The sequence below is a fragment of the Ambystoma mexicanum genome, chromosome 1p (genome assembly GCF_040938575.1).
Source record: "Ambystoma mexicanum isolate Mex_15411 chromosome 1p, UKY_AmexF1_1, whole genome shotgun sequence".
Classification (NCBI taxonomy): domain Eukaryota; kingdom Metazoa; phylum Chordata; class Amphibia; order Caudata; family Ambystomatidae; genus Ambystoma; species Ambystoma mexicanum.
In genome coordinates, this window is record NC_090921.1 from 1,269,000,035 (window position 1) to 1,269,024,373 (window position 24,339).

General features: G+C 50.6%; 1 protein-coding gene across 2 annotated transcripts in view; it reads right to left on the minus strand.

The window, feature by feature from the left end:
• LOC138452812 (paired box protein Pax-6-like) overlaps positions 1-24,339 on the minus strand; it is a 244,547-nt gene that overhangs the window by 35,293 nt on the left and 184,915 nt on the right. For both annotated transcript variants that reach the window (XM_069605155.1, XM_069605153.1), the window contains 4 exons: positions 10,356-10,438; positions 7,079-7,229; positions 3,494-3,591; positions 1,001-1,133 (listed from right to left, as the gene is read on the minus strand). In XM_069605155.1, coding sequence (XP_069461256.1) covers positions 1,001-1,133; positions 3,494-3,591; positions 7,079-7,229; positions 10,356-10,438 — 465 coding nt within the window. The remainder of the gene's footprint in view (positions 1-1,000; positions 1,134-3,493; positions 3,592-7,078; positions 7,230-10,355; positions 10,439-24,339) is intronic.

Here is a 24,339-nt window from a genome sequence, read left to right on the forward strand (position 1 = left end):
TATAAAGGTCTGTTGTGACCTGGAGGGATCAGGGAATAGCCAGGTGCCCCTCTAGGTGTACACCTGAAGAAGGGAGTCTGAATCCCGAAATGCGATGTGCTGATGACACCATAAATATTCAAAAAATTCTATTCACTGGACTATTGTGAAGCGGACTCATTATTATCCTAGTGAGAGATTAATATTAAGGAACTGTGCATTTGTAACTCAAATTTGGCTGATTGTTCAGCACAAAGGTGTGCAGGGGACGGGTGTATCCGATACAGTTGGATACTTTTCAGTTGCAATTAGATTTCTAACTTCATGTCAAGGTTGAGTTACCTCCTCTGCACCCAGGTTCTTGTAACCTATTCACTATTACTTTTGAATTAAATCTACCCACAAGGTGTACAGTTACACTTCTTTCTCTGTAAACCGTTTGTTGTAAACAAGAGCAGTTCAGAAAAAAAAGCTGAAATTGCAAGTAAAGTGCCAGGAGGTGGGAATCTAAACATTGGTTATTGGGTGAGGGGGAGCTGGTGGAGCAAGGCACCCCCTTTCATTTGTGGAAAGGAAATGTCTCTGTTTAGGCTTACCTGTCCTTGATTAAAAATAGTTCCTTATATTATGTTTTTATCAAGTACAAACCACACATCAAAGGCACAGCAGAGTAGCTTATAATGCAGCTAAACAGTATACATTAAATAACATGTATACTATATATATATATATATATATATATATATATATATATATATATGTTTTGTGCTGTGTTATATTTAACATGATTCATTCAATTATTTGTTTGCATGTAATAAACCAGGTTTTCTAGTTGCACAGCCCGTCTGAGGGTCTGCCCCGCTGGACCTAGTTCCGGGCATCTTTCCGGAGCCGTGCCAGAGAGAGGGGTTGCACAGTGGAACATGACGACCCGTTGGCTGGTCTACCTCCAATTGCCAGGTTTACCTCGTAAATGGCTGTGGAGCTGTGTGACAGCGAGCGAAATTCATCAACGACTCACCTGTAGAGATAGAGGTGCCGGCGCTCAGGTGAGGCTGCAGCTGGGGCGTGGGGTATGCTTCGTAGCTCTGCACGTTCACCGAGGGATTTGGTGAAATCATGCACGAGTAGGACGTGGTCTGGATGCCGACGGGCTGTGGACAGAAAATGAATATCCGTAAGGTTGGGGGAGAAGAATGTGATCAGGAGAGAGGAAATTAGCTTAGAGATTGCATTCCTGTATTAAGCGCATTGTAAAAGATTGATATAAAGTGGAAGAAGGAGAAGTGTGGGTGGTGAAAAGGAAAAGGAAGGGCATTCCTATCCTTAGCTTTTTGAATGGCAGGCTAATGTATTACAGCAAAACAAAAGAAGTGATGGCTGGAAGGTTTAGAATTAATCTTAACCTCTGGCATTGCTCTGGGCAACCTCCCAGACAACCTCCCAGACCATAGTTCTTCACCTCCCAAGGCATTACAAAAAGGGAAAGACCATATGCAAATCAGGCCGAAATATTATGTCTGGGGATGCTTCTGGTCTCGTGCAGAAGGATGCGACCAAGCAGTTCAGACTGGACTGCTCCTTTTGGCGTGGGACCAAGCCTGCTTTTCATATAGTCTTTCCCCTTTTGTAATGGCTTGGCAGGCAAAGAACGATGGTCTGGAGGGTTGCCCAGAGCAATGGCAGAGGTTAGGCTGAATTATAACCCTTCCAGCCATCACCTCGGTTGTTTTGCTGTAGTCACCCCAAGTGCGACGGGTATGCCCCGACTTGAGTGCTGTGCCTGCTGGGCCTAGAGACCTAAACTACTTCTCACTGATGAGGCCTAACAAGGCTGAATCATGTCTGGGGATGTTTGCGGTCTAAGGCAGAAGGGATGTGACCAAGCAGGTCAGACTGGACTGCCCCTTTTCGGGTGGGACCAAGCTTGATTTGCACATGGTCTTTCCCCTTTTTTAATGGCTTGGCAGGCGAAGAACGATGATAGTCTGGAGGGTTGCCCAAGCAATGCAGGAGGTCAATGGGTGGTCCCCTGGTAGATTGGTCACACTGAATCTCTCCTAAAAATGTTAATTTCCTTTGTCGCTTGTATCTTGATGTCAAAGGGGGACGTTCTGAAAATATTCCCGGATCTGCTCATGTTTCCTGAGGGGATTACAGAGCATGATGAGCCCTTTCTTGGATCTTTCATGTTCCGATGGTCACCGGGGAAGTTGGGCACATTTTGTTTCCTATGTGTCCTTACCCTCTTGGACTCCAAGGATCTCTGGGTCTGAAAGTAGCTGCCTGGCTTATGTGTGTCAGTGGCAATGAGTGCAACCTGCAGAACACTCTCTAGCAGGGGAGGAAGTGGGAATAAGGAACTGGCGGTACCTCGGCTACACCCATGGCAGGATAAGTGGGGGGAATGATGGGGGAAGGGCCGGTCTGGGCTTGACCTTTGGTTTGCAATGTTCAATGGTTCCTTTTGCACTGGGGCCAGACTAGGCATTGCACGTAATAATAAACCTATGACACTAGGTTCGTCCCTCACAGAAATATCAAAACAATAACGTGCAATCTATTCTCATCTGTAGGGCCTGGCAGTTTATGCAGAGAGCAAGTAGCACCTTCCTTCCCCTCACTCTTGATCATACTACAATCCATAATTAATTTATTAATCTTTTATAAGTCACACAATACCGGAGACCAGTCTCTAACCATAGGTACTGTCATTCAAATGAATACCAATGTAAACCCTCAATCACTTCTCATCCTGGGGCAACCTCATCCACACCTCTACCTTGTTGCCGCCTCGAACAAGAGTCTGGTCAGGGTCAGGGGTCCCCCACTATCATACACACACACTATCCCACTCCCCTTGAGGGCAACAGTCTATCACACCTCAACCCCAGGGCACTCACAGTCAGACGCCAACTAATGAGAACTTTAAGTCACATTACTAACCTGGTCCACCACAATCACACTCACACCCAAGGACACCACACACCAGTGCTGGATTATCCATTAGGCCACGTAGGCACCAGTCTATGGGCCCCACTCCTTTTAGGCGCCCTGTGACAACGAATCAAAATAAAGCGGTGCAGAAAATGTAAAACATATTAGGAGATAATTTGTGTGGGGGGGCGGACATTTGGACTGTCTAGGGGCCTCTACAGGGTTTAATGTGGTACTGCCACACACCCCACATTGCCTGGAGGCTTGCTCCAAAAATCTGGCAGTGCACAACTGAAGAGGCAAGGTGTTAGTTGCAAAGATGAGGAAGTACCGACTTACAAGGACATGGTGGTATATGCAGAGAGCATGCACTACTCACCTGAAAGAGCATGTTGTTTCCAGCATTCAGGTTTTGGGGAAAACTTTTAGCAGTGCTCACATGGAAGTTAGACTATTAAGTCATCGGCGGTCCTAACAGGCTATAAGCAGTTGCCGGGGTGGGCCATTAGTACGCAAAGCGCAGAGGGACAGGCTTTTACCAGGATTCACTTGTGGGAGGGGCATTAGCTGTACTCACCTGTAATGGCAGGGTATTAGCCATGGAGAAACTCGGTAGTTGATGGACTGATCCGTAGCTGTTAGATAGACTTGTCTCATTGCGTCCCAGCATTCCCCCTGTCAGAGAAAGGTGTACAATAAATCTGAAAATGTGTGCCATTTGTACAAATGTAATACGAATATTCTTGACATATGCTTCCAACTGGGGTACACACATGTCAAGAAATCCAGGACCCCATCCCAGTGTGCACTGGATCACACTCCAAACACTGTTAAACAAAACGTGATCACCCTCCAACTCAAGGGCACTAACAATGACACAGACCACTCAGGACCATACGCCATCCTTCATCAGACTCCCAACCTGGGGCACAGCGATCACCCTGCCACCATGGAGTACCCTTGACCCTACTCTGACTCTAGGGCACAGTCGATCCCAGTCGAAGCCCAGCGCACCCTCAATCAAACTCTTACCACGGCCATTGACAATTACACTCCCACCCTTGGCCTCTTCAAGCACAGTCAAAACCTAGTCCAGGCTTAATAAGACTCCAGCTAGGGTGCATCATTAACCAGGCTCCCATCCAGGGCCACATTCAGTCCCACATCCACACACAAGGTCCCTCAATCAATCAATCAATCAATCACCTACGCAAGGCCACCCTTAGTCATGCTTACAACAGAGGAGTACCCTCGATCATACACCCACCCAGAAGTACTGTCATTCAAAATAGTACCTATGAAACCCTCAGTGACTTCTCACCCTGGGGCGACCACATTCACATGTCTACCTTGTAGCATCCTTGCACAGGGTTGCGCAGTCAGGACTGGAGCCCCTACTATTAAACTCCCACTCAGGGAAATGCACTTCCCACTTCCAATGAGGGGCACCGCCTGTCCCACTCATTCCAAGGGAACTCACAGTAGTACGCCAGCTGAGGAGAACTTTTCATCACACTCCTAACTCGGCCCACCTCTATCACACATACAGCTAAGGGCACTGCCAAGCGGACTCCCACCCCAGGTTTCCCTCCATTAGGAACAGACTTCACTTCCACCTACGGCATCCGGAATAACTCTCTGATATCTGTGTGAAGCAAAATCACACTCACCCACACACCCATGATCACACTCGCATAGCCTGGCATTCTCAATCACACTCTCACTGCAGCGTACCCGAAAAGCACAGGAGTGCTGTTAGCAGAGACATACGAATCAAGACCCACGCAGCATTGCTTTGCAGCGACTTAACTTTTGTCCAACCTAATTAATAATGTCCAACTCAAAAGATTGATAAAGAAAGTAATTAGAACAAGTGACACCATACAATAAATTAAATAGCTTTTTTAAAGTGGCAAAGCCAAAGATGAGACGCGTTCACTGCAAAAACAATCAGTGCAACCATAAGACAACTGAAAGATTGCGCCAGGTGAGTCCTGGCTCAGTAGATCTTTGGAATGTTGAAATATTTTGACACTGTATTAAAGATCTCTGCCCATGTCATCCTCTTTGGAGGTGGTGGGGTGTCCGCAGCTGATGTCTTGAGGTGCTTTGTGGGGTGGGCTGTTATGAATTGCTTAGGGGTATATTTGTTTTCTCTGGTTTCGGTGTGGGAGTAGTTGCCCCTATTGACGAGCTGGGAGTTTTACTCTGGTTATTCTGTGTAACCAGTGGACCCACATGCAGGCAGACTGATAACATGGCCTGGGGTGGTGACCAAATCCCTTTCCCCGCAGCTAGTACACGAGAGACATTGGGTAAGTGTTGGCAATGAAAGGCTGTGGGATTTTACTGCACAATTATGGTCATAACTAATCATAATTACAGTAACCATAATATGCTGTACTTTTGGGCATCGGGTCCCGAGGTTACCCCCTGTGGCCCATGCTGCCTTTCTTGTCCCACGACAGTGTGGTCACCGTACAGCGATCTGTCTTCTTTCTCTTCTCGCCCTTTTTCCAGGGTGGGAGGGTTCTGGGAAAAAGAAGAGACTCTGTGTACACAAAGTACTCTTTTGTTTGGGTCCCCATGCAGGGACCACAAACTGGTTTGCTTGGGTCCCCGTGCAGGGACCCAAACTGATTCTGTTTTCTGCTGCCAAAAGCAGCTCCTCATATAGGACCCAGGGGTTGTCCCCTGGGTCCTTGTTGTGTCTGGGTGGGGGCTGCGGTGCCAGCCCCCTGACCGGCAAATGCAAGGGGCAATTGCACCTTATGGTGCCTAACAAGAATGTTCCCCTCCTACTTCCTGCTTTTCAGAGCACTGGTGTTTCTTCTCCCTTAGGGAGGAAGGGCAAGGTGTTGATTTAACACCACACCCTTCCCTTCTGTGGTCCCGGTCGGTGACTGCATGTTGCCTTGTGGCCGTGGTGGGGGAGAGGAGGGGCATGGCCCTGTTTGTTGGGCTGCTGCTCTCCCCTCTCCGCAGCCTGGCTGCCATGGGGCACAGGTTACCTGGCCCCGCTTGGTACCTGCCACCGTTGCCCATGAAGTTGTTTTCGTATATTGAGTTAGGGATGTTAGCTGCCACTGTTTGAGTGTGGCAGGAATAGCTGCATATGGCTGTGTAGTTTAGTTGTAGTGGAGGTGTTGTGGTGTCATGTTGTTTCGAGTTTTAGTGTTATCAACCAGGTTTACTTGGAATGGTGTGTCTGACCTGCATGCATGTAATGTGTCAATCCAATGTGTGGGCTGGGGTCTGGCCAGCGGTGCGGGGCTAGTACTGGTGTGTTAGTCGTTCCTGTACGATAGCCCTGGTGTTTCCCTTTCTGTTTTTGTGTGATTCAGATGGGTCCATAATGCAAGAGTATGGAAGTGGCTTTTCTTTAATGGTGCATGTTGTGGGCTGATGATGTATTTGGTTGTTGAATATGAACAGAGGCAGAAGAAGTGCTGTGCTGTGCTTGTCTGTTCTGTGTGTATGCTGCAGTATGGAAATCCTGATGTCATGTGGATGGGTGAGCGTAGAATGTTGTTGTGAGAACTTGTGTGAATGTTAGTCAGTTGGTGGGAGAGTTGGCAGGGTCTGGATTGTCTGGTGGGTGTCCCTAATGTCATCTTACCTACAGGTAAGAGGACCAGGAGCTTTACTAAGAGGCCTACTTGAGTGCCGCCGAAGAGTCCAGCCTCTTCATCCAGGCTATTGCTTCGGTTATCGCTTGCTTCGATTCCCCTCTATTGGCTTGTGCGCTCTGTGGGATTGGCTATAACATGATGCACACTCACTGCTGTTGTCTGACACAGTTTGCTCTGTAGGGTGGTCTCCAACAGCCTGTTGTTGTCTGACCCGAGGAACCCTGCATGCTTTACTGGTACACACTGATTATGTCTCACCTGGAGGGTCTCTGGGATGGGATGGTTTACTCTGCTACAGTTGCATCTGGGATAGTCTATTGGGCGGTCTACTTCAAAGGTATAATCTGGGGTGTTCTGTAGGTGGGTTGGTGAAAACAGCTGCTGTCTTGCCTGATGGGCGTTGTCGGACCAGGTAACGCATTCTGCTATGCCTACACCTGAGCTAATCTGCGAGGTGGGATAGTCTACCCTGTGGCATATTGCCAGGTGGCCCCTGGAGGAGGTCATGGTGCACACTGCTGCTGTCTCACCTGCGGAGCTCTGTGGGATGGGCTGGTAGACGCTGCTGCTATATGAGCTGTTCATAGACAGGTGACTGGAGGTGCTGCTGGTTGCCTGACGACGTTGGTTTCGTAGTTTCTCCTCTCGCCTCCATTTTGCCCGCCGGTTAGAGAACCAGACCTGAAAATAAAAGAAATGCTGTACCAGGACAAAAAACCACAAAAGGACTTGGGGCTGATGGGGTAGAATATGATTGGGCGTTTCAGGGCTCAAGTCGAGGATACACGTGGGGGGGACGGCCAGCTAAAAGAGAAACATTGGATGTCCTCCTTCAATTTATGAATTAAAGCCGACCTCAATCGTCAGATTTACAGGCCAAACACTTCACCACTGCACTATTATATAACCTGTTTAAAAATGACAAACAACTAAAGGTGAAATATGCCATTTCGGTACTGCAAGTCCCAGGGAAAACATTTGTATTGGTTCTTGGAGTTTAAAACATGCACACATTTTAACGTATTCAAAAACACTATTAGAAGAAAATACCCTGTCTTGGTTTTGTGTGTTGATTGTATGAAAGGCAAATGCCATTCGTTCTGTTCAATTTCGGTGGTTATGCAAACCCAATTTAATGAAATTTGCATATGTCACCTTGATGTGCTATTTTCTGGTGACGTCACATCCGATTGTGTTTGTTGATGAGTCCCCCAAACTTTAATTTTTACGAATTGACCCCTGGCGTTGGTTCTTGCACAGTTTCCCTTTACTCTTCCAAGTGGAGGATGCACGAGGATGAGGTCTCACTGAGTCCTTGTGTTGGGCTGGCCTGATGCTAGCATAAGTGGGGCGGCAGCAGGGTGGGATTTGACCTGCCACAATCCACATCAGGGTGTTGCGCGGTACCACACTCGCTATTCAGCTGTGCCGCACGCTCAGAGTGTAGCTTCCTTGGCATTGAAAAGGAACAGAAAGTTAGTGGGCAGTTATTGACATCTTATGCTGGGTCAGTAAATAGTTGCTTAGTCCTGGGTGTCAAGTGACCGGGCTCGGACTGGCCATAGGGTAATAGGCCCCTGGCCAAACCAAATATGCAAAATGCTGGTGCGGCCCCGTTTTTTGGGTCAAAGTGGGCCACTTTTTTGGCCAATGTAGGCCAGTTTGATGAGCTACTTCATTTTGTGGCAAATAGTTTTGACCAGTGTTGCTGAATAAAATTCAGTCTGTTACAAAAGGAATGAATTGCCATTGGCAACTGTGGGCCACTTTTCTATTGGTGCCCGAGTATGCCCAAGGCCGACCCTGCAAGTGACTCGGAAAAGGCCAGCGAGTTTGGTAAGTGTCAAGACTACTTTTTAAAAAACCTGTCTTCATTCTCCGGAAATGCAGGCATGCAAAGGTGCCATGCACATGATGCTGTGCCTCTTTGTCTGCATTTGTTGGAAGGAGCTTGCGTGACATGGCCAGCCTTCCCAGGCTGCAACAATGGGCAGCTGCCAAGGTCATGCACATGACTGTCTAGCTTTGCGGTTGTTTGAAGAAATGCATATAAATGGGGGAGCCAGGTAATTCATGGGAAGAACCGAACCAAAGCCAAGCCATGGGGGGCTCTGACTTGGCTCTGAGAGCCAAACGCCAGCCCAGTATGTAAAAGAAGAGCTGTGTAACTCTTGCATGGAATATTTTGCAAAAAACAAATGTAACATTTAAGTTATGAGAGGGGCCCTAGCCAATGTTTTCAAGGACAACTTAAAAGGGCGTTCCTAGTGATCACAAAATGTCTGTTAGGCATGTCCAGAAGCATCAGCTTAAGGTTCTCCCATTTACTAATGCGCCACGGACCTGTGGGGTGTAATGGCGGCCGCAGGACCAAATGAACGGAAAGGCCAGGCCTAGTCCGCGTTTCAGTTTCAGTTTCCATTCAGTTTTGCTGGGAGCCGACTGAAAGCCGGAATCTAACCCATATGCATTGGTGGTGGTGCATTGTGCCGCTAGACGGTGAAAATGCTGCGAGGACAGGGCACTTCCGACATTTCATTCAACACCGATTGAGGTTTCTGCTTTAGCCCCATATTACAAAAGCAGTGCTTAACTGAAGAGCAGGTGTGATAAGCACGTAATATTTTTCCTGCGCGAGGTCTGAAGAAGGCTCTATGTGATCTCATCCCGGAGATTTGGGCGAATCCAAATCCATCGAATTTTTCTTTTAAGCCATTAGGCCCCAAATATATGCAGGGGAGATCACCTCGCAGACCCCCACTAGTCCCGCCACCGTAATTATTACCCTTACGCACCACCCCACATATATTTGCAGCCAGATTCGGCTGAAAACATTCAGTGGATTTCACTGACCAAATCTCCTGCAATGAAAGCTCCCTATCCCATGGAGAATGCTGCAGAGCAGACTTGGGATCTGATTGCTCTGCCGCGGGCTGTCTGATGCCACGTGCTACCTGATGTCGCGGGCTGTCTCATGCCACGGGCCGTCAGATGCCGGCGAGCTGTCTGATGCCACCGGCTATCTGATGCCACGGGCTGTCTGATGCCGTGTGCTGTCTGATGCCGCGGGCTGTCTGATGCTGCGTGCTGTCTGATGTCGCGGGCTGTCTCATGCCACGGGCCGTCAGATGCCTGCGAGCTGTCTCATGCCACCGGCTATCTGATGCCACGGGCTGTCTGATGCCGTGTGCTGTCTGATGCCGTGTGCTGTCTGATGCCGCGGGCTGTCTGATGCTGCGTGCTATCGGATGCCACGTGCTGTCTGATGCCGCGGGCTATCTGATAACCTTGTCTCCATTTAATGGCATTCAATGGAAACATGGGGTGCATCTGCAGAGGGACACACAAAAGAAAGCAAAACGCTCGACTAAAGAAATGGATCAATTGGTTAAAAGCTGTGATCCGGATTTTATTCAGTCAGGGGATCGGGGCGCATGCAAAGTATATCTTTTTGGTGGGGACTGGGTTCCAAACTCTTCTGTGGGTGCTGGATTTTTTTCTGTGAAGGTTATTTTTTTTACCAACATGCAGCTCTGGCCTGGCCCACGGTTTAGGAAAGAGCTGGTTTGAGCCTGGGTCAAGCTGGAGCTTGTCCCTGGGCCCGGGCTGGCCGTGACCTCACAGGGCTTCCACCAGCTCTAGAAAGTGTGCCGTTGTACCTTATTGGTTCATGCTCAATGAAAACTCCCATATCCCACAGTCAGGTGGTTCTAGTAAAGTCTACCGAATGATCTAGAACCCACTGTCTCCGGCTATGAGGATGCAAGGGTGAGCAATGAGGCTTTGGATTCATTCAACACCATTTACCTGGATTCGGGCTTCCGGAAGATCAATCTTCACAGCTAATCTCTCTCTGGCAAACACATCCGGGTAATGAGTCCTCTCAAACTCTGTGGGAAACAAAGACAGAGCTGAACTTGCACCGTGTGCACCAGAGTACCTCATATGAGACTCACATGCATGCAGCCCAGTACTGATTAGCGAGGAGGCAGTGCATATCAGTGAAAAAGAAGATTGCATGGATTGTCACCACCTCCACCCTTCCAATGCCTCACGGCAATGAGTCTTTCTGCACAAGGGTAGGAACCGTGTCCCGTGAGGCAACACTCAATGCCACAAGTCATGCCTTTTGAGTTTTGTGGCTTTGGGTGGTTTGGGTAGATTGGGGACCCTTTGCATACCCCTACATAAATCTAGTATGCCCCATGAACCTTAATGAGGGAATGCAGCAGCCATTGGCACATTGACCTGTCATATTGGACTTCTCACGGCATGCATGTAGTTATACCCCATTCTGCCTCTGCTGTGTCCAGAGCCCCATCGGAATGGCCCATGATCTGGGTGATCCCCAGGTCACAGTATTGGGTGGACATACCGACATGGGGGTCCTCTTAAATGGCATGGCAAAATGAGCCGGAGCTCATCAAGAGGGCGTGGCCTAATGGCAGGCAGTCGCCTGCCGGCTCATTGGGCCAAACCCCCTTGACAAGCCCTGGCTTAGTGGCCTACAGGCACCCCAGCCAGGCAACCCTTTGTAAATGTCAGTAGCCTCCCCCCTAAGGGCAGAGGGTGCTGATTTCTACCTCTATTACCTAAAAGGATGCCTATCGGGGGACAGCAGCCACATGTTTTCAGCCTTAATGGTGGCGCTGCCCCTCACCAGACATTTGACAAGCGGCAGCAGCACCATTAAGGCTGAAAAGGTGAGGTGCTGGATCCGAGGCCTTTGTTCCAAAAGCCTGAAGCTTCCGCGAACGAGCAGGAGCTCCAGGCTTTAGAAAAAAAAACCTAGGCTTCTAGCAGCCTCACCTTTTCTACTGTAATGGTGGCACCAGCTCATGGACATCTCTTGATTAAAGGGATGCCTCGAAGGTGCCAGCGCCACCATTATAGAGAAAAGCCTTTTTTTCTAAAGCCTGAAGCTCTCGCACATGAAATATATGTCAGGATGCCTTTATCACTCAGGGCATGGGGAAACCTCTATTTACAGTACATCACGCCAGCAATAAAATATATGAATGTCAGCCAGGTATCTGCACTCAGAGTGTAGCTGGGATAAAATGGAGAAGCAGTACACACTCGCTGGGCAAGCAGAAAATGTACCAGGGCAAATTGCATAATGATGTGTGGGAGCCCCCTTGCCAATAGCTGCCTGCATATGTTAACAACAGAAACTCATTGATCTGGTGTAGTTTAAGGTTTTCAAATACAAAAAGTAGTGGGGGAAATGGGAAATAGGTTTTTTGTGGCATAAGCAGTTCCAGTGGGTTCAGTTTTATATCTTCGAAGCACATATCTGATCACACAATAAATATGCTATAATGAATGGGAAGACTGAATTCACTGCAACTTCGCTAAAGGCTTCACTTGGGGGAGACAGCTGTGTGGCATAGATTATAATAGAGAATATCGGCCGCATTAAGAGTTTGGTGGTAAATTGGTGGTTATTCATCATTACTGCCACGAGTGGCATTGACACAGGATTATGAGTGGTGGCAGGGCAGTGTAAATCCCTCTATTTGGAATCAATAGGACTCCATTTTCTTTGTGCAGATTTAGCACGAGCGGTAATATTGCATGGTAAATCCACCTATTTGTTGAGGTAAAGTAGAGGATTGACCCCATAGCATTTTTTTCTGGCAGTGAATCCTCCACTTTATCTCCAAACTCGGAATTCGGCAGTATGGTATAAAGTTGCGGTAAAGCTGCATATCTGCTAGATCCAGCATTTAGGTCAAGCATTCGTGCAGCATGTCTCTGAATTCTTTGAAATTAACGAGGGATCAGTGAGCAAACAGGCAGTTTCATGGCAGGCGTTTGAAGTTTATATGCAAGGAGTGGCAATGTCTACTGAATTCGGGGTGCTTCGCGATATAAAGAGGGAACTTAAGAGACGAGAAGATTTACTAGTGAAATTGCAGACGGAATATGCAGGAAACCCATCACCGCATATTAGCGGTGAAATAAAAATGCAATTGGACAAATATCGAGAGGCAGCAGACAGGGAATTGCGCTACTTTGATAGACTGGCGCCGGCTCATATTTATGGGCAACAGGAGAGACCGGGTAAACTCTTAGCACATACGGTACGTAATGAAAGAGGCAATTTGACCATTCCGTGCACTACTAAACAAGACGGAGTGGTGGTTACTAAGGTGGAAGAGGTCTGCAGAGTGTTCTATGACCTATACGAGAGACTCTACTCACCCAAAGTGTGGCCTCTAGTAGCGAGATAGATGAATATGTTGCCAAGATACCCACGACACTGCTGTCGACGGATGCGCGCAATGCATTGGAAATGGCCATAACACTCAGTGAGATAAAAGAGGCGATTAAAGGCCTACCCGGGGGAAGGCCCCAGGTTCAGATGGGTTAGGGGTGGAATTTTATACAAAATTCATGGAGGCACTGGCTCCTCGCCTCCTATCGGTGTGGACAGTAGCACTGGAATCTGGTATTCTACCGGAAACTGTGCGGGAGGCGATCATAACCTTGTTATTGAAGCCTGGGAAACCACCTGAAGATTGCGGATCGTATCGACCGTTGTCCCTTATTAACAATGATGCGAAGATATTCGCAAAAGATATTAGCCTCCAGACCATCCGTCGATGCCCTACATGGTGCACGAGGATCAGGCAGGATTTGTGCAGAGGAGATCGACAGCATCAAATATACAGAGGTTTCATAATATACTGACTGAGATCCCTCAGGACACCGTTGCTATATCCCTAGACATGCAGAAAGCTTTCAATACTGTGTACTGGCCATTCATGTTTAGAGTGCTACATTACTACGGATTCGGTCCTAACTTTATTAGATGGGTGCACATCCTAGATATGCAACCTTACGCTAGCTAGGGTGTGTGTGAATGGAGCTCTGTCGCCAGTACTGACACTTGCGGGAGGTATCAGGCAGGGATGCCCACTTTCGCCTTTGCTATTTGCACTGGTGATAGAGCCCCTAGCAGATCCTATGAGGGCGCGACTTGCAAGGGCTGGTATTTCCATGGCTGGATGGGTGGAGTTGATAACATTACACGCAGAAGACGTAGAGCAAATGGGGAACATGATGGTAATGTAGCACTGTCAAAGATGTGTAATTCCGGTCACCTGACTAGTGGTTGTTGAAGTAATACCTGTACAAGCATTATTCCGAAGTATGGATGCGTTAAGTTGTATCTCTGTGCAAATTAAATAAACGTTTTTTTTTAAAAAAATTGCCGTAAATCTGTCACTGCCAGAATAAGTGGCAGTAACAGAATTACTGCCACTTTTTTTTACTGCAAAAAGGCCTTACGTTTCTTATATCAAACTGCAATGGGAGATTTCCCTTGTTTTATTAATAACCTTGCATAACATAGGCCCCACCTTAAACATCAATAATCTCCAGGTATAGTCACTGCCCCAGACCGAAGAGCTGAAAGCAGAGCAAAACATCCGTGGTAATCAAACCACTTTTGGAGGGGTCTGTCTCTGACCAGCAAATGGACAGTTAAAGTGACACAGGCCTTAGTTTGTGAGGACTGATGCTTCCTTAGGGAATAAGTAAATACCCGCAGCACCATTTCATGGCTTCATTCTGTGGCAAAATCCTAGAAAAAGCAACGGAGGGCAGGGTGAAGGGCTTCAAATTATCCAGAGGCAGGGTTATTGGACTCTGCACAGCAGAACAAAGAAAGGCATCTAGTGGGGCCAGTGGAAACCCTAAATAACCACTTAAGGGATGCGTCCAAAGCATTGGTGAGCCCCTGAGGTTGTGGGCCCAATTTCAAGTCAAAAGGATGCGCCTGCAGATGCACAATTCCGCACTGCTTGTTGCAGGTGTATGAGAAGCAGGACCCGCACGCATGGTTGATTGGCGGAAGCAGATAAAGGTGAACTACATTCTGGCAAATGAATACAAGTATTGGATTGTTGTGCTCTTTATCTTAATACATATATTGCATTAGAAGCGTGTGATGACATGGATGATGATTTCATAAAAATGTGTGTTTATCAATGATGTTTGGAAATGCGAGAGCAAAACATGGAAGAGTCTTTACAGTTCCATTAACTATTTGCGGTGTCTGGATCCTTTGTGTGTGACCTTTTTTTTTGTGACCCCCAGAGTTGAGCATCCTGTACTTAAGGTAGACGCAAACTTTCACCAACAAAAAAGGGCTGCCTATCCTGAAAGGGCTGCATGAAGGGGTCGGCGTTGCATATTTATTAAGCAAAGGGAGAGTGTGTGCAGCAAAAGGAATACTAGAAATGTGCTTCCCCTTCCCACTGACCTCTTACAAAAATACACTGCTTGTCCCGCCTTTGTAAAAGGTAAGTGAGAGAGGAGGGTGCATTTCTAGCATGTATGTTGCTGCACCCGCCTCTCCCTTTGTTTCTTAATTTGCGGCGCTGACCCCTGCGGGCAGCCCTTCTAAGCATGCACAGGTAAAGTACTACCTGCAGGGGTCGGCGCTAGTGTAGGATCGCGGCCCCAGCAGAGCCCCGGATCAGGTTACTTTTTGGAGATAGCTGGAGAGCCCTGGCCCACTTAAAGCCCTGCTCCGCTCCATAAAGCATTGTGATGCATTGCACCAACAACTGATCTCCTGAACGATGAACATCTCAATCGACAAATGGCTGCAAGCATGAATTGACATGGTTGAGAGGTTCGGGCTAGACTGGCGGTCGGCTTGAAATATAAGACAAAATTCTGTCTGTCAAATCACAGGTCTGGTATAGTCAGACATACATCCTGTGTGTCACTGGCACCCACCTCCCGGTCATTGCCAGGTGTCTGTTGTGAGAGTGAATGCAAAGTAGCTACTAAGGAAAGGAAAATGAAAATTGCTACATTTGACAAAAGTCAAAAATGGCGAAATTCAACAAACACTATTGTAAAATGAGATCACAGGACATCACAAACAAAGACCCTAAATTAGAAAAAACAACCCTACAAGACGATGCAAAATGGTACAACACAGAGGTTAAAGTATTGAAAGAAAAAAAATGACGTTTAATAACGAACAAATTTAAATTTTCTGTGCAATGTAGTTTCAACAAATAGTCTGATTGAAGAGGAGCAGACTGAGAAAAGTCCAGAGACACCTGGACCCAAACACTGTCACAGGAAAAAACGGAGTGGAGAATACTCAGCTAGTCAGTCGCTCACTTGCTGTGCCCCATGAGGGGGTTACTGTTAAATTCTACAAGAATATATCAATGTTAGCACTGTTTCCAGCTATGTTAGGTTTTCTAATGTGCTTTGAAGTAAATACCGAATTGAATTTTTAGTAGAAGGGGAGGCCCATTGTAGCCTCCGTGTATCACAGGCTCACATGCCAATGCATTTTCAGAGTCGATGGCTCCTCCGTCAGAGCTGAGCGCTATTAGTAAATCCAGTAGGTTATAAGCAAATGAAGTAAAGTAACACAAAGAGACATCGCTCAATGAGAGAAATAAATACAATGTGAAATATGGTACGCATCATGTGCATACCCCGTTTTCAATGCGTAGCAGAACCAAAGTATTGAGTCAGAATGAAAAGAGAAAAAACAGCACAATAATGCAATTGCGTGCAGCTATAAATGAATTATCCATTTAATGCAAGTCAAACAAGGGACCTTAATCGCTTGACCAACTGGTCACAGATGAAACTCTACTCAATTGCGTAAAGTTTCCTTGTTCCAACCGCCTGCAAAAGTATTGAGATATGTATGCATGAGTGAACGTTGTTAGAAATAAGATACAGCGTTGTCCGTATGTGAGCGGGCGCCGCTTACCTGCATAATCTGTGTGGGCAAGTGACATCAAACATGCGGGGCCGCACGCCCTATATTATTAGAGCCTCTATTCTAAGATAAAGTGGACATGCTGAAAGAAAAATTATTTAATGAATGTGGTTTCTATTACAGGATCGAACACTAAAGGGAGTGTGCTGTCCTCCCTGTGGGATAATAATCTGCATGACAGCATGATTTCTTGAGGAAATGAAACGCATGGGCGCACTTACGGCGGGTTATGTATGGTTGCTGTTGGGGGTTGCTTGCGACCCTCGGCTCCTCCCGTAAGCCCCAGACCCCGAAGGACTCACTCCGACACGTCCTCTCGGTTCGGGCTTTCCGGTCGCTCTGACGCGGCCGGGAAACGCCCCGTTTATTTATGTTGCACGCGGCGGCGTGCAACGTCACGTGATGCCGCGTGCGCGCCCTGTCCTTGGGCAGCGCCACACTCCTTTTTCCGAGAGAACAATAAACAATACTAATACTAGACACTGCAAACCAATCCAGAATGTATACATAACATCTCACGAAACCCCATGTTCAAAGCACCCCTTTATTGACATCCACCCAGGTCCCCTTACTTAACAGTTCTCATCATTAGGACAATCAGCCAGGTGACCCAACACGTAATCGCTGAGGTGAGCAGGTTTCCCTCGCCCAGCCCTCTGGGGGTACCTCCTGCTCACCTCCGGCACGGGTGATCTGTCCACAGGCATGCCCTGGGCTGGGGACTCAGGCAGACAGGGTGTTTCCCCTTCGTCCTCAGGGACCTCTCCTGGGTCTGGATCAGGAGGTGGATCAGTTTTTGGATCCCACAGCTTCTTGAAGAAACTCACGTTGCGAGTTACCGCAGACCGGCTGTCCGATGCAGTCACCATGGATCCCCGGACTACGACGACATCCAGCGATTCCGGCTCATATGGTAGGGAGAGCTTTCCATGGGGATGCCTATTTCGAATGAGGACCTCATCGCCTGGCTCCAGCCGCTGCGGGCGAAGCCCTCTCCGAACGTTCTCTTGCTCGATTCTCATCCGCCGGTCCATCTCGACTTGTTGGCCATTGATCACCCCAGGTTCTTTCTCTCCTACCTCCGGCAGCAAGCCACGAGGACACCGCTTGAAAAATGCCTCTGCCGGGGCCACTCCAGTGGATGCATGTGGCGTGGTGCGGTACACCCTCAGAAACTGGTACAGGGCTCTCTGGAGTGACTGCCCCTGCCCCTGAGAAATTCTAAAGGTCTTATTTAGAGTCCTCATGAGCCGTTCTGCTTCACCATTGGCCCGGGGCCAGAGGGGCATGATCTTCCTGTGCACCACCCCATAGCTCTCATCAGCTCCGAGAAGCGTTCGCTCTGGAAGGACACCCCATTGTCCGAGCACAGCGTGCGTGCGAAACCATGGGCCGCAAACACCTTTTCCACGGCCACCACGACGTGCTCAAATGCCACAGAGTCCACAAACTCCACCTCGGGGTACCTAGAGTACTCGTCGACCAGAACTAGGAAGTGGGTGCCCATAGTGGTGGACCCAAAGTCCGCATGAACAATTTCCCAAGGGCGCGTCCCCCTAGGCATTGTCTCTATGGCAGGTTCACGCTGCAGGGGAGATGCCGCCTGGCACCAAACACAGGCCGCCACAAAGTCATCCACCTTGCGTTCCAGCTCAGGGAACCACACCTTCAGCCATAGGTGTGCCTTGGTCTTGGCGGCACCCTGGTGACCACTGTGTGCCAGGGCGATCACCTCGTCCACCTTCGATTGGGGCACCACAATCCGTTCTCCGCGGAGTAGAAGGCCGGATGTTGAGAACGATAACTCCTCCCGGACCTTCCATAGTTGCTCAAGTCCGGTCCTGGCCTGCTGAGTGCGCCCCGCCAGAGCCTCCAGCACCGACTTCCAGGAGCCCTGTTGCATAGAGTGTCTTAGGATTTTGAAGCACTCATCCTCCGCTGCAGCTGCCTCCAGCTCCTGGAGAGGCATGGCATTTGGCGTGGCCGTCTCCACCACCACCCGGACGTGCTCCTCTGCCTCCTCTACACAGGCGTCATGGTCTTCTCCTGCGGACGCCCCAGGGTGTCTGGAGAGATAGTCTGCCGCGTTGTTCGCCCCTGGCCGGTATACCAAGGTGACTCCATATTCCAAAAGGGCGAGCATCCACCACTCAATGCATGCCGGTGGCTTGGATGACGACCCCGCTAGGATGGGAAGCAGCGGCTTGTGGTCTGTCACCACCGTCACCGGGCGTCCAAGGACGTAGAGCCGGAAGTGCCGGCATCCCCAAAGTACTGCCAGCGCCTCGCGTTCGATCTGCGAGTACCGCTGCTCCGCATCAGACAGGGCCTTGCTGGCATACGCCACTGGGCGGACACCCCCATCACTGTCAATCTGCGTTAGCACGGCGCCCAGGCCGAATGGGCTGGCGTCGACAATGATTTCTGACGGTAACACAGGATCGAAAAATTACATGGTGTCTTCAGCTGCCAGGGCACCCTTTATGTCATCAAAAGCCGCCTGTTCTAGCGGGCCCAAGTTCCAGATGGCATCCTTCCTTGTCAGTGCCCTGAGCGGTTCTGATCTGGAGGCCAGATTTTTAATGAATCGTCCACAGTATGTAACCATGCCCAGGAAACTCTGCCCCTCAGACACGGACTCCGGAGGCTGCGCCTTCTTTATGTCCTGCACCTTCCTGGGATCAGGAGACACCCCCCTCCTTGAATACAAAGCCAAAGAATTCTATCGATGGTCGCAGAAATTCACACTTCTCTTTGTGGAGGGTGAGTCCCAAGGATTGTAGTCTTCCGAACGTCTTCGCCAACCGCCTCAGGTGGTCTACTTCCGTTCTTGCAAACACCAGGATGTCTTTGCTTATATTCAAAACACCCTGTAGATCAGCCAGGGCACCCCGAATAATGTTCTGAAACACCTCCGCCGCCGAGGACACACCAAAACTCAGCCTCTTATAGCGGTATAGCCCTCGGTGTGTCGTGAAGGTGGTAATATACCTCGACTCGGGGTGGAGGACAACCTGGTGATAGCCCGCCCGGAGGTCCAGTTTCGAAAAGAAGCGAGCACCCTGTACCTCCGCAATGATGTCATCGGTCGTCGGGGTGAGGTGTCTCTCTCTCTTAATGGCCTTGTTCGGGAGCCTCATGTCGACGCAGATTCTAACAGCATCGGGTTGTTTAGGTTTCCGTGCCACCACTATCGGGGACACCCAGGGCGTCGGGCCCTCAACCTTTTCTATAATGTCAAGATTGACCAAATTGTCCAGCTCCTTGTCGACATGTTCACGGAGGTGAAACGGTACCCTTCGATGTTTCAGGGCAATGGGCTGCACCGATTCATCAATGTGTAACCTCACTAGGTCACCGGCCATCTGCCCGATCCCCTTGAACAGTGCGTCATACTTCTCGAGCAAGTCATTAATGTCCTCTAAATAGACAGAGTATGCAAAGCTGACGATGCCGAGGGCCTCTTCTGCAGCACAACTTAACAACGTATTGGTGCTCACCGGTGTCACATAGAATCGTGGTGTGATTTGGGAGCCCTCGTGTTCTACTTTTGCCATGAACACACCGTCCAGAGGGATAGGGTCAACACCAAAGATGCGAGCCTTGGGAGCAGCCAGCTTGGGGGGCTGGTCCATGGCATCATAGTGTCCACGGGCCATTACATTCACCGACGCCCCAGTGTCCACGAGGACCGGGACTGGAGATCGGTTCACCTCGACCACGCACCTTGGCTGTCTCCTGTTCTTACTTTTCAGGATCCCCACACTCGAGACAAAGAAGATGTTCTCTTCCTCCTCTTCTTCCGCTTCCTCCACCTGGGCATCCTCCTCAGTCTCATCCACCTGAGCGACGTTGGATGGTCGACCCTGGCGATTGAGACTGGACCGCCCCGGGCCCCTCGGCACCAACACCGGCATTGCTGCCTTGCCTACCCTCGAAAAATGATCTGGTAGCCCACACCGTCCACAGGTCTTTCCAGCCGCAGGGCATTCCGCTGGGTGGGGCAGGTCATACCCACATTTTTGGCAGATTTCTCCTGCCCTCCCGGCTCGATCCCGGGGACCGCCGCCAGGTCTTCCGGTGCCCCTGCCACCTCGCCACATCGCACATACCTCTTCGGTCTTGATGGGGTGCGACCCGGCCTCCATTCTAGCTGCCCTCGCCTCCGACACCTCATGGCACCTACCCAGTTCAAGGATGCGCTGAAGTGTGATTCCAGGCTCCCTTAACACCTGGCGCCTTAGCTTGCCTGATGAACACGCCTGGATAAGCATCGTCCTGATCATGTCCTCAGCATCACCCCAAACACAGGCCAGCGAGAGACGCCTTAGGCGCCCATAGAAAGTGTCCAGAGTCTCATCGTCTTTCTGTTTGGCAGAGAGCATAACAAAACGTTCATAATCTGCATTGGCGAGAGGCAGAAAGTAAGCCTGCAGAGCGGCCTTCGCCTGATCATAGGATCCATCCCCTGGCGGAAGCAATTCAAAAGTCTCTTGGACAGAGGGACCTGCCGAGTACAGCATGATTGCCAGCCGGGTGTCATCATCCACCACCTGGGCAGCCCGAAAGTACATGTCCAGGCGGTCCACCCACCTCCTCCATCTGGGCCCCAAACTGGAAGCGGGCCTGATACATCAAACTCCGGGATGGGCTGCAGAGCCGCCTGTGCACATACCTGAGCCATGGCAGGGGAGATCTGCTGAACAACAGGTGCTGCCACGGGCTGTGCTGGAAGTAGAGGACCCAGAAGACCGCCTGACCACCTGGAGGCTGCTGTGCCGGCTGCACTGGAGACAGCAAACCTTAAAGTGCTGCTGGCGCACGTGGAGGCTGCTGCACCGCCGCTCCGTCCTGGTCCTCAGTATCACTCATCAGTTCGAGTGCACAGGCACCCCCAGCGTGGAAGACAGGGGCCCCAACTCAAACACCAAGTCCAAATGACTCCAGCATGCACCATTGGAGAAACAGCTGCTGCAACACACCTCTGTGATGATGAAGAGGATGAAGATGAGTGGGGCCACCAGTCTGATGAGGGAGACCTGCCGCTTTAATCAGGGACCATAAAGAGCTCCATTAACCATAGAGACCATTAAATCCACAACAGACAGGAAGATGGGTGGTACTTAGTATTACATGTTTTCTCTCCTTTACCTTTTCTGTTGCAAACCACTCTGGTTATGACCTCACGCATACAGGAGATTGTTGGTCGGGACTCAGGATTGGTTCATTAAGGTCATTTTAACCTACCCCACTCACTGTGGATTGAAAAGAGGGCCGAGCCCTTCTTTTGGCAGACCATCTGAAGGCTTTGCAAGGAGTTGAAAGAAGAACTCATCATTGGACCCTGGCTGAAGGTACAGTCTGCCTTACATGTTCCACCAGTGAAGGAAGGCCAGGACCTCCAAAGAGGGAAGCAAGATCCCTCCCACAAACATCTGCCAGGGAATAGAGGGAGATACCAAATCCAGAGGACCTTCTGCAGCTCCAGAACCGGTTACAAGCCAGCACACATTGTGCCCTGCTAGGCTCTGCAGCAAGCTTCATAGGTGGGACGTGCCAGAGAGTCTCCGAACCGAAAGAAGGACACTCTAATCAGCTTTGGGCCGTCCGCCTTAAAGTTGTCACATTACAACTAAATGGGAGGTGGGGGCGGCGCCTGTACACAAATCTATGTGTTTGTTGTGCGGGGAACATAGGAAATTGTGTGCAGACTAGCCCCACACGTTTTCTGAGGTTGATCTCCCATCTTTCGATTTCTTAAAAAATATTAAAAAAGCCCAGGCGAGTGCACACCCACTGTGCGTATGGTTGAATTCCTCACAAGCATAAAATGACCCATTACTCCCTTTGTGTTGAAACCATGTATCCTTGAACTATTGCGAATAATTAGTATACCGACTACCCTCTGTCAGTATCCGTAGTACATCCCTTTTACATGGTGGGTTGTGTTTTGTAGTGTGCTAGAACTGTCTGTTGTGACAATAATAAAGTAGATATTTGTGGGGGTGTGGCTTCGAGTCATGGCGGTCGGTTTGGCTCTGTGAGAGCTCCCGGATGGTGCCACGCTACCAGCCACAATGCCTGGTGAAATCTGAGTTGTAATCCTGCCAAGAAGCAACGCTGTGCGGAGCAAAGGCTAGGGCACATTCTGGAAGTCTCCCGATGCGAAACCGTGGAGGCTAACGCCAGTTCCGCCGTGCTCGGCAGATCCCTCCTTCAGAGCGAGAGGAAAATGGCGGTCTCTATCTAATCCTGCCGTGGCCGTGGAGGTTTGGCCCGATCTGTGTCCGTGACGCGGCTGGGTGCAGCAGGGCTCCGGGACCTGCCCCCGGTGAGTCAGACCACCTGCGGTCTCCTGTGGAACGCGGAGCCGAGAGGGGCTCCACTGGCGGGCGGCGCCTTCCTCTTCCCCTGCGCCGGGCGGCCTCCCCTCCCCCCCCAGCTGCACGAACTACTGGAGCGCCGATCCCCCAGCGCGCATCTGCTGGAGGGAGGCCTTGGAGGGCCCGCCTCCCGACTCCTGTGATCTTCGGCCCCCTGCCGGAGGGCGGATTTCGGCATCGGGGGCGACTCGCTGGGCACCTGCTTTCGAGCCCACGCCGGGGCTCCTGGACGCTGCTGGGGGCTGCAGGGGGCCATCGGGCTCGGCTGCGGAGGGGAGCCCGGCGCCTGCCCTGGTTGCGAGCCCTCCCCCGGCAGTGCGTCGGCGGAGGGCGATCTGCTGCATCCGGACCTGTGTTGCCCTCCTGCGTCCCGGCCCTGGTCGCAGGGGCCCTTCTCGGGTGGAGTGTGGAGCTCTGCCGTGTCCTCGGAGGTGGGGGCCTGCTCCGGAGCGACGCTCTGGGATCCCGCGCTCGACTCTCTCTCGGAGCCCCTGCATACTCCCCAGCGAGATCCGTGGAGGCCGCTGCAGACCTCTCGGGCACCCAGGGACACCTGCCCGAGGCACAAACAACACCCCCTCTGGCATGCAGCCGCGGAGGGGTGCCTGAATCACCCGGAGTGACCCATCTCCACCCGAGCCCTGGTCACAAGGGTCCTACTGCTGTGGGGGCCCGGGAACCCTCTCCAGCCAGCCAGACACTCTCTGAGTGCCCCCTGATTTCGCTGGCGGATATAGCAAACCGCCCTGGGCAGACAACATCATTTAACCTTTTGGATCCTGGGGGGTCCCCCCCTTCACGAACAGATCTCTCTTGGCAGCCTCACACCATCTTCATTCCTGAATACTCACAAGCCGCCACTCCCTCCCAGACCCCCCGGACTGAGGCCCGGCAGGCGATCGGGGCCCAGCACAGCACTGAGGAGGGGCCTGCCTGGGGGCTCTCCACCGGAAGCCAACTCTGCATTTAGGGCGGCACCGGCCCATAGAACACCTCCCGGGGGGGCGCCTTGGTCCCACATCCAGCGCAGATCAAGGTAAAGCGGCACCTGCCGTACCTCACCCGGCGGGACTCCACCCAAGCGCTCCAAGAATCGGGCAACCCCCCCACCGGGGCCGGTCCGGCTCCTTTGCCTCACTATCTGGGCCCGGCGCTGTGAGCTCCCGCCAAGTTCTGACCTGGCCCTTAAGAGGGATCCGACTCCCCTGGACGCTCTGCAGCTTTACAGGACTAATTGGGGGTCGGGGGCTTGAGTCTGCCTCCGAGTAATCCTCCCTTCAGCAAGATTCTAGGGTGCGATCCATACCTCCCAAGCCATCTACCCCTCCCTCTCGAGGCACAAGGCAGAGTGAAAGAGTCGGTGAGAACCCGTAGGAACTGGCTAGGGCTGGTTCTCGCTCTCCATCCTTCTGGGTACGGGGTCTCCCTGCATTGTTATGCCCAAAGCTAACAAAACATCGAAGCAAACGGACATCTCCACTCTGCTGAACATGCCTGCAGGGGGGGAGAAAAGCAAGAAGAGTGAGCGCGGCGAGGGGGGAACGGGAAATCCCCCGCCCGAGGGCCAAGCTACCATGGCCTGCCAGTCGGTCACTAAAGCTGATTTGCACGAACTCTTATCAGCCCTCACCAGGGAATT